The following is a 14,588-nucleotide window of genomic DNA, read 5'->3' as shown; positions in this document are numbered from 1 at the left end:
AATGCGTTTACACATAGTTTTGGACTCCCGCAACAGTACGCTGTCGGACTACCAACTACACACCTCCCTGTCATCCGAGAACTAGCCTGGAACCGTTTGACACATTGCTTCCAGCTAGCCCCCCCCCCCCCACTCTAACAGCTTTGGGAGTCTTCAAATCAGGGAATCCCTTTCGTGAACGGGAGGGGTGGAGAGAAAGCAAGTTGTTAGTTCGGGGAACCCCTTACCATGCAATCCCTCCGCCGGTCGCCCTCCAATAAGAAGAGCCCGAATATAATGTGCAATACGATTCCAGCTGCCAGCGCCCTTCAGCATCTCTCTGACAATGTTGTCTGCAGAGAGTTCCCCTGCGTCTGCCTAAAGCTGCTGACGAAAGCCGTCCCACTACTTGCAAGAGAAAAAGATGTGTTCAGCGTCGTCCGCCACTCCATTGCAGAACACATAATCAGGAGATCGCGCCTTCCCAATTCTGTGCAGGTAAGACTGAAAACCTCCATGCTAGGAGGACAAAAGGGATCACTCCCGCGATCACCATCACAGCCGGTTCGAAAACGGTGCGATAAGCAGACGCCACTCACAAAGCTCCCCGCCTCTGCACTTGAGCAAGGAGCTTACAATGCACCTCCTTGTCAACAGCATCAGCCGATACCTCTGCGCCATAGAGCAGAAACGGCTGCGTTGCTCCCCATAAGGAGACGTCTCCTAGTAGATATAGGGCCCCCTACATTCGCCATTAGCAGACTCAAGGCCGCGACTCCAGCTGCAACCTTGTCCTCTGCCGCGTTGATTTGCTGGTTTTGACTATATAGTCAACTCGCCGGGTCGCAGGGTCGGGATCATCCTTCTGGTCAAGATGACTACTTCGGTTTTTTCCAACGCAAGGCTGAAACTGTGAGTAGTCATCCATCCACTTACCCGTCGCATCAATATGCGTTTGTTTTGCGCCTGTTCAACAGTGCGTCCGGCAAAAAGTGCCGCAACGTCGTGTGCATAACCGACTAGGCGCGACTCTTCGGGCATATCGAGTCTCAGCAGACCATAATAGGAAGCGTTCCAGAGGTCCGGCCCTAGGATGGATCCCTGTGCTACTCCCGTCGTGATTTCCAATCTCTTTTGACCCTCTAGCGTCTGATAGAGCAGGGAGCGGTCTTTCAGATAATCCCTCAATATCCGCAAGACATAGCTTAGCACGTGGAATGAGTTTTCTAATGTGCCTAGCATATCTGTCCATCTTACGGAATTGGAGGCATTTCTGACATCAAGGGTTATGGTAGCACTATTCGCCGAGATCGGCGGCTGAGTGCCTCGGCTCAATGAACCGCATCTACGACCGCCATAATAGCATCCACTATGGATCTCCCTGTTCTGAACCCTAACTACCTTTGGGTTAAGTCAATGGCAACGTGGGTCGCTTCATCGAGTCTACTCCTGGTTAGCTTCTCGGGCACTTTCCCGGCTGTGTGAAGCATACACAGCGGTCGGTATGCAGACGGGAGCTGCGGATCTTCTTTACTCTTACTAATCAGCACGAGTTTGGCCACTTCCCAGCGTGAATGCCTCAAGCAGCAATTATGGCCGTTGGCGAAACACCAGTTTGTAACTTTCCGCCGGGAAGCCATCAGAACCTGGCGCCTTCGTGTTTTTCATAGTGAGAACCGCTTTTTCAAACTTTCTCATTGTGAAAAAAGGCAATCCTCGACGCTTTCCGCGCTATTTCCATCAACCCGTACAGGATGTCTGGGGAACAATGCCAGCATAATGTAGTCCATCTGACGGTGGTCGGTACTTAGTATGCAAGGCCTCCACAGAGCGCCGATTTTTCGGGTGATAAGCTTATAACCAAGTCCTCACGGGTCCTCATTCATCTCGTTAACAAGGTTCTGCCAGCCGCGAGCTTTGCTTTTATTTATAGCGCTGCGGAGTCTCCTTTTTGCTGATCTATACTCCGCCTTTATGTCACATGCCTTCTCATTGGCGTGCAAACGTTGTGCCAAACGGCGGAGCTTATGACACGCCCTCCGTAGGTCGGCAATATCTGCCGTCCACCAATACATAGAAGGCTTGTCGCGGCTGGGGCCCCTCCGAGGCATGGAAGCCTCACACGCCGTCGTTATAAGGTTCATCACTGAATTTATGACGGTGTCAGCTGCGACACTACCACCTCCCGGAGTGCTCTCCAGCGCGGCTCAGCCTGCTCCAAGAGCTTCGACGAATTTCCCGATGTTCACCCTCGCGACATTCCACTGGCAGGGGGAGCGTCACGTTGGTGCACGCCGGCAAGTAGCGTCAACCACTTCGAACGCGATGTGCTGGCGATCGCCGCCATTTCCAGAATCCGTTTCCCTCTGGAGTCTGACTGCGGCATGCCCCATTTAAGGGCCCTGGCATTAAAATCACCGCCTACCAGGGTTCGTCCCTCCGTGCATCAAGCCGGCGCCGAAAGTCCGGCATCGTCTCTCTACCTCTGACAAAACTTTTGACAAACCATAATAATCGATTTGTAGCAGCAAAGCGTTTTCTGAAAGCTGTTGAGACTGAGCGGAAATGGTAGTGGGAGCGGGCTTCTGTTAATATAAACGAGTTAGCCTCACCAGTAGCAAAGAAAACTCAGGCGGCAACAGCCAAGTTTTCCTTCAACGAAGTGTGGGATAGGGCGAGACTCGAGAGGTAGTTTGTTCCGAATTTTAATGCAATGGGGTAAGTGATCAATATATCAAGCGACGATGGAAGGCTAGAAAAGTTTTGGAGTACGTTATGGGAAATTTTTGTAAAGGCTTTTTTCTGGTCTCTTAACTTGGAGTTAAAATAAACAATTGAATGAAAATGAAGGACTCATTGTCACTGAAGACAATGACAATCTGTTTTTGCTTGCGGAGAGCACGGATTTGTCATAGTCTTCAGTAGGGTGTTTTTTTCTCGTTGTATTCTCGCCTTTCCACATTCCTCTCCCCTCTCAACAGGCCTACATCCTTGTCAACTCAAATGGTCACTGGGTTATCCTGCAAGCCAACAGTCAATTCAATTTCCAAAACTGCAACTAACAGAATCTGACTTTCATCGCTCTTAATTTCATATGTAGTTGGCTGAGATATCGGACATGACATATAAATAATAAATAAAATATTATGAAAATATGAATAAATAGTGAATTTTTAGTCATTATTCGAGAAAATTCCCAAAAAAATTGCCCGAAATTGCGAGTATAATTTAATATTAATTTACTGCAAAATGAATCAAAAATTTAAGTCGCTTCTGCATGAAATTATTCTTCGGATTCTCCTCCTTGGGGCCATAAAGTGAGAATTTTTAGCATCATTCAGATACTTTTCCTAAAAAATATATTTTACAGATATTTATCGTATCAGCCAACACCAGATTATAATACAATACAGCCCGAAGAATGGTATCGATATAAACGAACTGAAAAAGAACCTATAGTGGATGAGAAATATTTCATTGCGGGGGGTTGTCTAATTTCAACAGCGGTACTTATTATATCCTATTCACTACACAAGGACAAGCGCGAAATGGTACATTCTATACTTGCAATTTCGATGGGAATTTGCTTGACAGCCCTGGTGACGCATTTGATGAAAGTTTTTGTTGCAAAACCAAGACCCAGTTTCTTCATGTGCTGTTATCCAGATGGGCAGATGCAAAGTGAATGCACTGGTGACCCAAAGTTAGTTGATGCAGGTCGGAAAAGTTTTCCAAGTGGACACACGTCTTGTAAGTAACACTTAGATAAACTAGGCGAGCTCTAAAAAATTTAAATAAGTAAAGTCCCTATGCAGGAATATAGTTGGAAGGGTTTATGGAAAAGCCGTTTTCACAACCTGTCTGTCTGCCACGCACTTTTATCAGAAATTGTTATAACTCATCATCGTCAATGAAGTTACAACTGGCATCCACTCTAGACCTATCTTTGATGGCAACCTCAGACAATCCGGCTTTCTGCAGGGGTCTGCCAACGCGATATGATTTACAGCTGTCTGCCGTCTGGGTATATGCCGTAGTTTCATCTGAGATACGGTCTGCTACGTAATCTTTTTCTATCATACATATTTTCCATCTGGATCATCCTTAGCCATACGGATTTGTTGACCTTCGAACATACGATTATCGTTATTGCCCTTAAGCTTACGGAATTACTTTCTGCGGAAGAAATTTTCATAGTCGATCTGAACCCGCAGACACTTGGATACTAAAGGATTGGGGAGTAGCTGGTACCTTCCTCGGAATTCCACCGCGTATCCGGCTATCACAGCATGGACGTGCAGAGTTTGGGAGAAAACAGAGGATCTGGTTCGGTATTATCTTTCCTTGAGGCATACGCTCTTCATATGGCTGAGTGAGACACCCACCCAGAAGATATGAGTCCGAAAGTGATCAAAGGTCTAATTAACTGTTTGCAGCAGAAAATTTTGACTTTTCGCTGAGTGGGTTTATTGACCTAAGGAATTGGTATCGGTAAAGCTCGTCCAAATATGAATATAGACGGGCTTCCATAGTATACGAACGGCTTAAATTATGAGGTCATCGGAATATTGGACGGTCTAAATGGAATGGTGATTAGGGTTAGGCTGGAAATATCCGCTGTTGAGGGCGAGAAAATGGTTGCAAAGGGAGCGGATACCTCCGGGGTTCCAGCAATAAAATTTCGCCCGTTTAAACTTAGCAAACCACTTTTCAACGGTTGATTTTCCTGGTGCGAGGTTCAAATAACGTTTATCAAACCAAGCCTTGGCTTCAACAGTATTTTCTTTTCACAAAAAAGCAATGCTTCATTAACGCATGAAATTCCTTTTTATTCATTTTCTACAAACTAACAAAAGTTTCTTCACTCAAAAATGCTCTATTGCGTAAACTAATAGCCCGGCAGCTGTCAAATTTGCACAGGTGTCTTTTGAAGGTTATGATTAACTAGAAATCATATGGATTTGATACTAGTAGCGGCATCTCTGTGTCAGTCTACGAACTTCAGCCCAACAGTTGTTTGGTATTGGAGAGCTTTTGCTGAACGTTTATTTTGGACTGCCGATCATCTAGGAAGCTAAAGAATTGCTTGCGGAGGTGCAAGTAGAAGTTAAGGAGGTTATTGAGCTTAAAGACTAATTTGTATTGCTATATGGAACTGCTTCTGTGTACTGGAGGGAATTAGATTTGGGGTACCTTGGATTTAAGGAAATATATAATGAAGTCAGGTGCTGTTAAAGGAGGTGGTCACATGATTTAAAGGGAGGTTTGATATTAAGGATAAAAATATCGTTATCACTGATGCCAGTTATTCTTTCCACTCAAAGTAGGAGCGGCAGCTTTTTATGTTGTAAGAAGCGAGCGACCAGAAAGTATGTCGGGCGTAAGTGCTCACTCAAGCTGAGGGACAACGATTTGCCAGCTGGGCTGTTGGTGAAGAGTTCGTTTGGGTCAATGAGCTGGTTTTGGTACATCATAAGGAGACTATTGTCGACGTCATTTTTATTAACGTGATAATCACCTGGAGTGATTTAAGAGCAGAAAGAATTTCAGCTTATCGAAAACTACTATTGCAAACCCTCTACGTGTGGCTCATTGCTTAGAATTTTGTCCGTCGGTGCAAAAAAGGTTAAAATTAGAAAATTAGGGCCTATGACGGTAAGGCAGCCTAGTTTCATAAAAGAATACTATTCGGGAATTGTATTCACCAAAAAACAGTTCGAGTTCGTGTCTACAAGCTCGACAGGCTACAGAGCTAATGTTGAACTCAATGATCCTAATATCCCTGGTTAGATGATAGAAGGCTCATTATTGTGTTTCGAGGTCAAGGTTAAGGTTGTTTCGCGACCTGACTGAAATTTGAGGTAATTTAGTTTGGCAGTACTTGACTTGTGGACGCGAAGGAATTGCATTGCATAGCGAATCAACAGATGACCTAGTGCAGGAGGGCGTTGACATCACGCAAGGTTTGTTCGGTCGAATTGGTTTGGTCTGAGATGGAGGGGTCCGTTTTCGAACGGTCCTGCTTGGTATAATTCTTAGGGCACTTGCGTTAGACAGCGCTTGTCACGCAGTTAAGCACTTGGGACGTTCGCCCGGCATTTTGATTCATTCACCTGCCCCGTGTGTGCATACATTTGGCGCAGCGATATTGCAGATTGCTCAGCAGCACATGACCGACTTACTGGCAGTTTTACACAACATAATCTGTTTGCTCATTATCCGCTTAAAGCGAATCAAAGTGGGGTTTATCATCTCAATTGGAGTGAGATCATTGACCTCAAATGATGCATCAAAGGGGACTAGCCATAAGCTCATTCTACGGACCTATACCTTTGGATTTTGGGTATACCTTGGTCCATCCGGTTCCCAGCTCTCTAGGCTACAAATGATAAGAGATGTTGTTTTCTCCAAAAGGAGAGTATAAACGAAGAAGTTGTCTATTTCTTCACGAGAAAGTTCATGGTTGCTGTGTATTTCCCTTTTTTCATGGTGGAATATCTGATGATTAAAATTCCTTAATTTCCTAACCAGGAAGTCCTTAGTGTGGGAGCATTTGAAACAAAGCTTTGAGTAGTCCTAAAGATCCCAGGCTGGCAGGTGACAATAACAAATGGAGGAAAATTCGGTTTCACCTTTTTCTCCCGAGGTGCATTTGGTTACATGGCGTTGAGGAATCCTGGCAGATTTGTCTGCAGCAGGAGCACCAGACATTTACTTCTGCGGCGTTATTATCGGGCGTTTGTTCGGTTTGAACCAAGATTCGCCGAACGTTGATTTTCTGGTTGCTTCTAGCGAGGCAATCGCCGCTTGGAAGCTGCGGATTGATGCTTCCAGGGATTTGTTATTGTCAAGAGCCTACTCTAGCTTGTTAAGGAGGGTGCCAGTTTGTTTTCTTAAGGAAAAATTCCGCCCAATTCGCAGGCTCGTCCTTCATGATGCTGTCGTTATGGCTGGGGTAATTCCTTGTCTTTAGAAGCGACTTGTTCCGTGGATGGAGCATCCCCGCATTCCGATTCCATTTATTCAGCAGCCGCATTACTATTATTCTCTCGGCCTGAAAGGTGCCCTCCGTTGAAGGTATGAAAACTACTTTCTCTGTTTTTTTTTCACTAGTTTTACACACTTCCGGGGGGAGACACGTCTTTTCTTCTTTTGCTTTCATAATTTTACAGTCTGGAATGATGTGAAATGGATTCAATCCTTGCCGACTAACCACTGGCTTCAGCCTATTCAGCGGGATTTCATCTTCCACCAGTCGGAAAGCTACAGAATCGTCCATTCTTCTGCAGGGGGGCCAAAAATGTTTTTGATTGTTTTTTCTTGAAGGCGAAAGTTCGAAATTTTCCTTGCTGTCCCTGTCATAGATGTTACAGAGGATATGGAACCCTTCAGAGTTCAAAGTGATTCTGTCTCGAGAGAAACCAGGTACTTCCAACAACCATTTCATGTTATCCTACTAGCTGAATAATCCGCAGTCCGATGTCATTGATGCTTTTATGTAAGCGATGGGAGCCTACTTGGCTGTTCAAATCTCCCAGTATAATTTTGATGTCATACACAGGCAGGCCTCAGCGGTTCATTCCACCGCTTCATAGAAGGTATCCTCCTCCGACGGTATAGTTCCATCTGTAGGGACGTGAACATTAATGAGGCTTATATTTCAAAATTTCAATCGCAGAGTCCATAAGCGTTTACATGTATTTTCAAAGGTACTACTCCGAGCACATGGTTTACTGGGTAGCAGCTCTAATATTTGGTGTAGTGGCTTTTCTTCAAGAAACCGGTCCCCGTCCTGTGCAGAGCTTGTAGCGCTGGGACATCTTCCTTATATTGGTACAAGATATCGACTAGCTGCTAACCTGTTCCTGTTCCGTACATGAAGCGCACATTCTATGAGAAAATGCGCAAATCGTTTGTCCATTTTCCATCCATTGTTGTATAGTCAATTCAATTTTAAGGTCCTTTCATTAGCTCCATAACAAATACTTTTCCGTGGTGGGTTGTCAACCCTACACAACTTCCAACCTGGAGGACCATTTGATAGAATTTGTCCCCAACTCAGCAATGTTCATTCCTTACTCCTGATGAGTGATACACACAGGTCCTGAGATAATTCAGATGGAGGAAATATTGCTCTTGCAAACACTAAAAGAGCTTCACATTATCAACACCAAATTAATCCACACCATCACGATAAAAGATGACTTAACAACCTATGCCAGACTTGGACTAATACTTTCATTCTTCACCCTTTTGGTCAAATTCATAAACTGTAATAATAAAGCAAGGAAGAACAACTTCATTCAATCGGTGGTGCTGACGACAGCGCCTGCAGACAACTCTTTTATGGAAGTATGAGCATGAAAGCAATCTACAACATTCTTCCTTCTTGAATGAGGTGATTCCAGAGTTAAGAGGTAAAGGGGTTTGCACCGAACACTTTATTCTCTTATCGAATAATCCAAATACTGAGTTTAAACGCTTCAAACGGATACACATGCCACCGTGCAGGTCGATAGGACGACACCTATACAAATTATACAAATTCCATCAACGTTTCCATCGACATTCTGCTGGCATCATATTTACACCTTCGATACCGGATGCCAACATTGCACCTGACCGTACCTTTGATATGGCTGCAAGTTCTAATTAATTTGTTGTGATTCATTCTGCAGTGAACTCTGTGGAGTTCAGTCTAAAATTCAAGAAAGTTTATTCATTTTTGACAAGAAAAGAACTCGAAGCGTTTAATGTATACCGTTCACAATCTTCTCGTAAAAATAGGAACTGAGTTCTTCCCTTACAGAGTAAGTTCCCTAACTCCTCAACTCCATGTTTGCTCATGTTCTTGTAACAAAAAAACGGCGACCAGTTTGATTTTATCTACATTGCTAGCCAATAAGAACCGCCATTATCTGTTCCCTAGCATCGCGAAAATTATTCCTGCTGTAACTTGAATCAACTCAGCCCTCCTCAAGAACTCTCGAGGAGCTTCTCCTCTTTCTGCACTGCTTTGCGCCAGAACGCTGGAGGGCGACTAACTTGTCGGGTACCATGGGATAGTAGAATCTATTGCGTGGTAGACCCGGAAATATGTCAATGTAATTTGTCTCAGTTGGGCCAGAATGTTATACTCAAAAGCTTCGATCTGGCAGCTAATTCTTGTTTTTTAAGGATGAACTCTTGGAGTAAAACAGGTATCGACAAATGGGGATACCGCCCAGAGTGATATTTTTTAACGGAGTGGACAGCTGGCCTGCATCACAAAAATTTACTCTCGAGCTCTAGAAACGGAAAAAGGCAACTGACCGTTTCGCCCAGGGCAGAGGCAACCCGTCAGGTATTGACCTACCTCTGTACTGAGAGATTGACATTTGGAATTGCTCCCTGATTTACACTTACAAACAAATCACCCGGTTCAATCTTAAGCTGACCCAAGCAGAATTTGTTTGAAAATTGAAAAGGTCCTGAATCCGCTCAAGACACTCAGCTTACTTGCTCACCTCTGTGCTCTAGGGTGTAAAAGGCAGTGAGAAGGTCCAAAAACAACATTTTTTAACAATTTTTTATTTACTAGAAAAGATGAATATAAACTTAAAACTAACTTAGGGATTACCTTAACAATTAAGCTTAATCTAAGGTATATGATGAAGCTTAACCTAACTTATCACTAAGGAAGTATATGCCGGGAAATATTTAAAAAGTCATTTTGGAGGAAGAGTCGAAAAAACTCCACTCATTGAGTATATTTAAAAACAAGGTGGGACGGGCAGGAAAAAAGGAATGGGGTAGGATGCGTGACGTTGCAGCAGAGGGATGGGAATAAAAACCTAGGAGGGGCACTAATGATGGGTAGGTTTAAAAAATAGGGAGTCGGAGAAATTGCCTGTGTAGAATACTACTCTACCTTGGGGATCGAAAAGACGGTTCTGTGATTGGAGGGATAAGAGGATCTAGGTAAACAGATGAGTCCGAAGAAGGTTATCTTCAACGATCTCGATATGCATGGCTTTGGGAACAAGAGGATCGGGATGGGATTGACATTTGACTAGGAAGTTGAGGGCATGACGAACTAGGAAGGCAGCGATACGTGGGGATCAGGATGGAAATGTACTTGGAGCGGTCTTCGTTTTTAAAAATGTTGGCGCAGTGGCGAAAGATCCTGCGCTCCTTAAGGTGGAGTCGTTCCATTTGGGATGGGGAGCAATCAGACCAGAAAATGAAGCCGGAAATGAGGAGTGGGTGGATAAGCTAGTTATAACAAAACAGCTCAATCCTTTTTGAAGTAGGCAGTGAGAAGATTGTAAAGCATAGTTTTGTTTATAGGCTTCCGGTCCAAGAAAGTGTTTATGACAAGTAAAGTCATGATGGTGGGTGACTCCCAACTCATCAGATTTAGATTATTTTATCATTCTCCCAAATCACAGATTTAATGCACTGATTGGTGCATTGAATAAGAATATGAATGAAGCTATTTTTGCTTTAAAAATATTTGCTCCAATAATCTCTAGACTTTTATTCAATCAATTCCCTTAGCTTGAAGTTACCACATATACATATATGTGAGGTGCCTCGTTTTCATTTCTAGATCCTTCCTTCCTATCTTGACTAGCATTCATTAATTTCTTATTTTCATTTCTTTTCAGTTGCGTTTTCAATTATGGTTTTCCTCTTTCTATATCTTTCGGCCAAGTTGAATCTATTCAATGACCAAGGAAAGGGTGAGTCGTGGCGAACATGTATTTGTTTATCTCCCATCATCCTGGCCGTAATGATTGGAGTTTGCCGGACAACTAAAAATCAGCATCATCCAGAGGATGTGCTTGCTGGTGGGATTATTGGAAGCGTCATTAGTTACATTTGCTACCGACAGCACTTCCCATCCGTGTATGATCCAAATCCTGGCAAGCCGTACGAATTTGCAGATGATCCATTTGCGTCTTGAGGGCGGCTAGTGTATTTTTAATTAAAAGTGATTTTATGAAAAGAATTGATTATACGGCAAATTAATTATGATTTGAATAAAATATGAAATTTCTTGTGATATGCCGTTCTTGAATACGTGTTTGTGTTACGTATGGCGTCGTCTTCTTTGGACGAGGTCCTCAACTCGCTGATATTTTGGTTGTTGGACAATTCAGAAAAGTACTCACCTCATCACTCCAATACGGTCGGAAATCAGATCTCCCTCCTCGTCTCGCCAGGATGAGCATCGAGGTGTAAAGGAGGGAAGACATGAGGAGATCAATAATTATAACCTCACCTAAGTTCTCGGCAGTCATTAGGTATGCCGACAGTATCTGCACAGGTTTAAATGGACACTTCGCCTGATTGTCCAAACTACAACGGGGTCCTGGAGGAGGCAGCGCACATATTCTTGCAATGTCTGATGTTCGTGGTAGAGGAGAAAAGCATAGTGGAAACTCTAGGTGAAATGATACCACCGGAAAATTTGAGAATGCTAGTATGTCAGGAGGATTGGAATACGATCAAATCCATGATCACAGCGATCCAAGATAAACTGCGAAAAGCGAAAGAGATCAGGAAGATCCAGTTACGAACATCGCGAATAGAAGGAAGAAGATCTAGCTAAAGTGAGGTAATTCCGCCCCGTGGGGTAACACATAAAGGTGATCCAACCGAGCAGGTGGAACTCAGGGTGGTTTTAATGGATAACCTAGCTCTGGAAAAAGTGATCTGTGATGGTGATGTAGGTGCTGGCACCATCCTCTCCAAGTCCAGCCAACTATTGACCTATACTCATGATATTGCCATTATGGGAAGATCAACCTGATATGAGCAGTCTACCTACCTCCAGATCAAGCATTCCTCCTCGTATTCCTCTGAGAACTGGAAAGCAGCAAGAAATAGCGCCTTGAAGAGAAAAATCCCTCAAAAAATTTTCGGTCCCCTGCATATGGATGAAAGATTCCGTAGCCTATATCATGAAGAAATTTATGAGCGACACCATGACTGTCTGATTATGGGGAAAATCTTGCGCTGTTAATGATGTTAATAATGTCTTCGCTCCAGCCACTCCCTGTTGACAGGGTCCAAGCTCTGTGTTCGCCCACCTTATTTTTGAGTGATCCCATTGCTGTTGTCATCTACCAATGAAGAGAAAACCCTTTTAGGCTATAAGCAATCTAGAAGTAAACCGTGACCGTCCTACATTCGAAACAATCCTAGGGTGATGGGCGCCTTTTCGCTAGTATACTCTATAAACTGCTTAAAATCGGGCTTTCTATTTACCTGAAATATTTGAAATAATTAAGACTTGCTTTTTCTATTCGCTAGTATTCAGCTTGTCTGTAATATTTCGGGAATCACTTGTTCCCTTCATCAATACTACCAAGTCTGCAAAATCAGCAAGTCTTAATTATTTCAAATAATTTAATAGCTAGGAACACCGCGAGATTATACTTAGATTTCCATTTATCATCACTTCCAAACATTTGATACCTGGCCTAAAGGTGATGATATAATTTCCAATTCTAATGCAAGAAAAACTTCTCTTACGTCATTCGGTAATATGGACCGTTTCGGTCTTTTCTTTCACAAGTGCCATTCCGGCAGCCAGCGAGTCTTTGCGACCACAACCAGTGTTATGTCGTCGGCGAAACCCACCACCGTGGCCTCCTCCAGAACCGAAAGGAGAAATACGTCGTTTTGCATAATGCTCCACTCTAGTGCACACAGTACGAAATTCTATGGGACATCCGCGGAGATAACGTGCTTCTGGAGTCTATCATCGGTGCCATACCAGAGCACAAGTAGATATCGACAATAGCAGCCAAATAGGTGGGGGCATTAATTTTCACCAGGAGCTTCTGTATATTGGTTCAATTGGCCAAATTGAATGCATTTCTCACGTCCAGGGTCACCAGTATGCAAAATTTGCTGGTACCACCCTTTCCGTAAATCACAATCTCGCCAAGCCAGTAACTAACTTGATGGCACCGACGGTTGATCTGGCTTTACCAACCCTGTGTATATGGTTTCAATTGGTCAAATTGAATGCATTACTCACGTCCAGGGTCACCATCACGCAATATTTGTTGGTGCTACCCTCTTCGTGAATCGCATTCTCGCCAAGCCAGTAACCAACTTGAAGGCACCGACCTGGAAGGCCTCCATGGCTCTCAACAACCGGGCGCAATCTATTATAAATTACACTTCCCAGCATTTTCCCTAAAGTGTCTAGAAGACATATGGGCCTATAAGAGGATGGCTCATGTGGAGGTTTACCAGCCTTAGGCACCAATACCAGCTGCCGCTTCCATGTCGCAGGAAATATCCCTTCTGACATGTTCACTTCGAACAACTCAGCGAACATGCCCGTCCTAGATTTCGCAAGGAGCGTAAGGGCCCTATTTGTATTCTGCCCAGGCCTGGATCTTTGTTGTCATTTGTCATTCTGCTGTAGATCTCCAACAGCTCGTCTGTGGTTAATACAGAAATTGCGTCACATTCAGAGATCTCTGAGAGGTTTTAGTGCCAGTCTCTTGCTGGGAGAAAAGTGATAACCCTTGATGATTTTCAACAAGAGGTACGGGGATGACCGGCTTTTGAATCGTCCCATCACAATTATATAGGCGTTCTTCCATGGGTTTACATCCGTTTCCGAACGGAGATTCTTAAAACATTCGCTGTTGCTACGCTAGATGACGAGCCTGATGTTTTTGCGGGCTTCCATATATGTATGCTCTTTTTGCACCTGGTCAATCCTGCTTACCCCCCTTTGGCCCGTTCGACTGGTTCGGTGGCAGGCTGATCGAATTCCACCAGTAGTTGGGTATACTTTTGGAGAATGAGCATCTCCTAGGCATGGACGCGTTACCTGCTTTGGAGATGCACTGTGCGACATGTAGAGCTTCTTCCGTAGGGTCGCTAGCCTTAGTAGGTTAGTCTAGCTACACTTCCACTAAGATTTACCCGTCCAATGCTTTTCTAAACCAACCTGATGCCTTTCTTGGATTTGGATATGCTGTTTCCCTGTCATGTGTTTCTCCCCATATTGCATAAATAATTGCCCAGTGGTTGCTATGGGTTTAGTTCTTGCTAATTCTTCAGATCTTGAGTTTTAGGCAGACACCTCTTTCCGATAGGTGTTTACATCCCCTTCGTTGGTCAGAACTACGTACATCTTAATGGAAAAAGGTCTACCATAGACTTCGGCCCTTTGAATTATTCTCTCTAATCACTGGAAACAATTTTTGGATTTGAGCTCCTTGCGTCGTAGACAAGATTGTCCAATATGAGAAGGTGAGACGGGTAGGGCATAGCGACTTTTGACATACACACCGATCATTTTCGCCCATACTAAGCCGCTGCCAGACTGGCTCATGGCGGATTGTATAGCTTGGCGTACGCTAGACGATATCGCCATATACGACGATATACCAGTCAAATTTGTGACCCATACACCCTCATGACGGTTTCTGTATGGTTCACTTGTGTTGGAAATTTCGTTGTTAGATTCATAGATGGTCTGCTCAAATCAAGCCTAAGAGACCCTAGAATGATTCACGCTTATTTGAATAAACTTCATTTTTTCATTGCAGTCAATGCATTCGTTAATTCCGGACATTTATCCCTTCCGGTGC

At 43.9% G+C, this 14,588-nt stretch overlaps 1 protein-coding gene across 1 annotated transcript; it reads left to right on the top strand.

Annotated features, from left to right (window-relative positions):
• Positions 1-3,063: 3,063 nt before the first annotated feature.
• Positions 3,064-11,028, top strand: LOC119655146 (phospholipid phosphatase 4-like). Its single transcript, XM_038060885.1, has 3 exons — positions 3,064-3,296; positions 3,350-3,729; positions 10,629-11,028. Exons 1-3 carry the CDS (start codon positions 3,229-3,231, stop codon positions 10,925-10,927), a joined length of 747 nt encoding a protein of 248 aa, XP_037916813.1. The 5' UTR covers positions 3,064-3,228; the 3' UTR covers positions 10,928-11,028.
• The last annotated feature ends 3,560 nt before the right edge of the window (positions 11,029-14,588 follow it).

The sequence above is a fragment of the Hermetia illucens genome, chromosome 4 (assembly GCF_905115235.1).
Source record: "Hermetia illucens chromosome 4, iHerIll2.2.curated.20191125, whole genome shotgun sequence".
Taxonomy (NCBI): Eukaryota; Metazoa; Arthropoda; class Insecta; order Diptera; family Stratiomyidae; genus Hermetia; species Hermetia illucens.
Note: the sequence above shows the minus strand (reverse complement) of the source record. Positions and strands in the feature narration are given on the sequence as shown.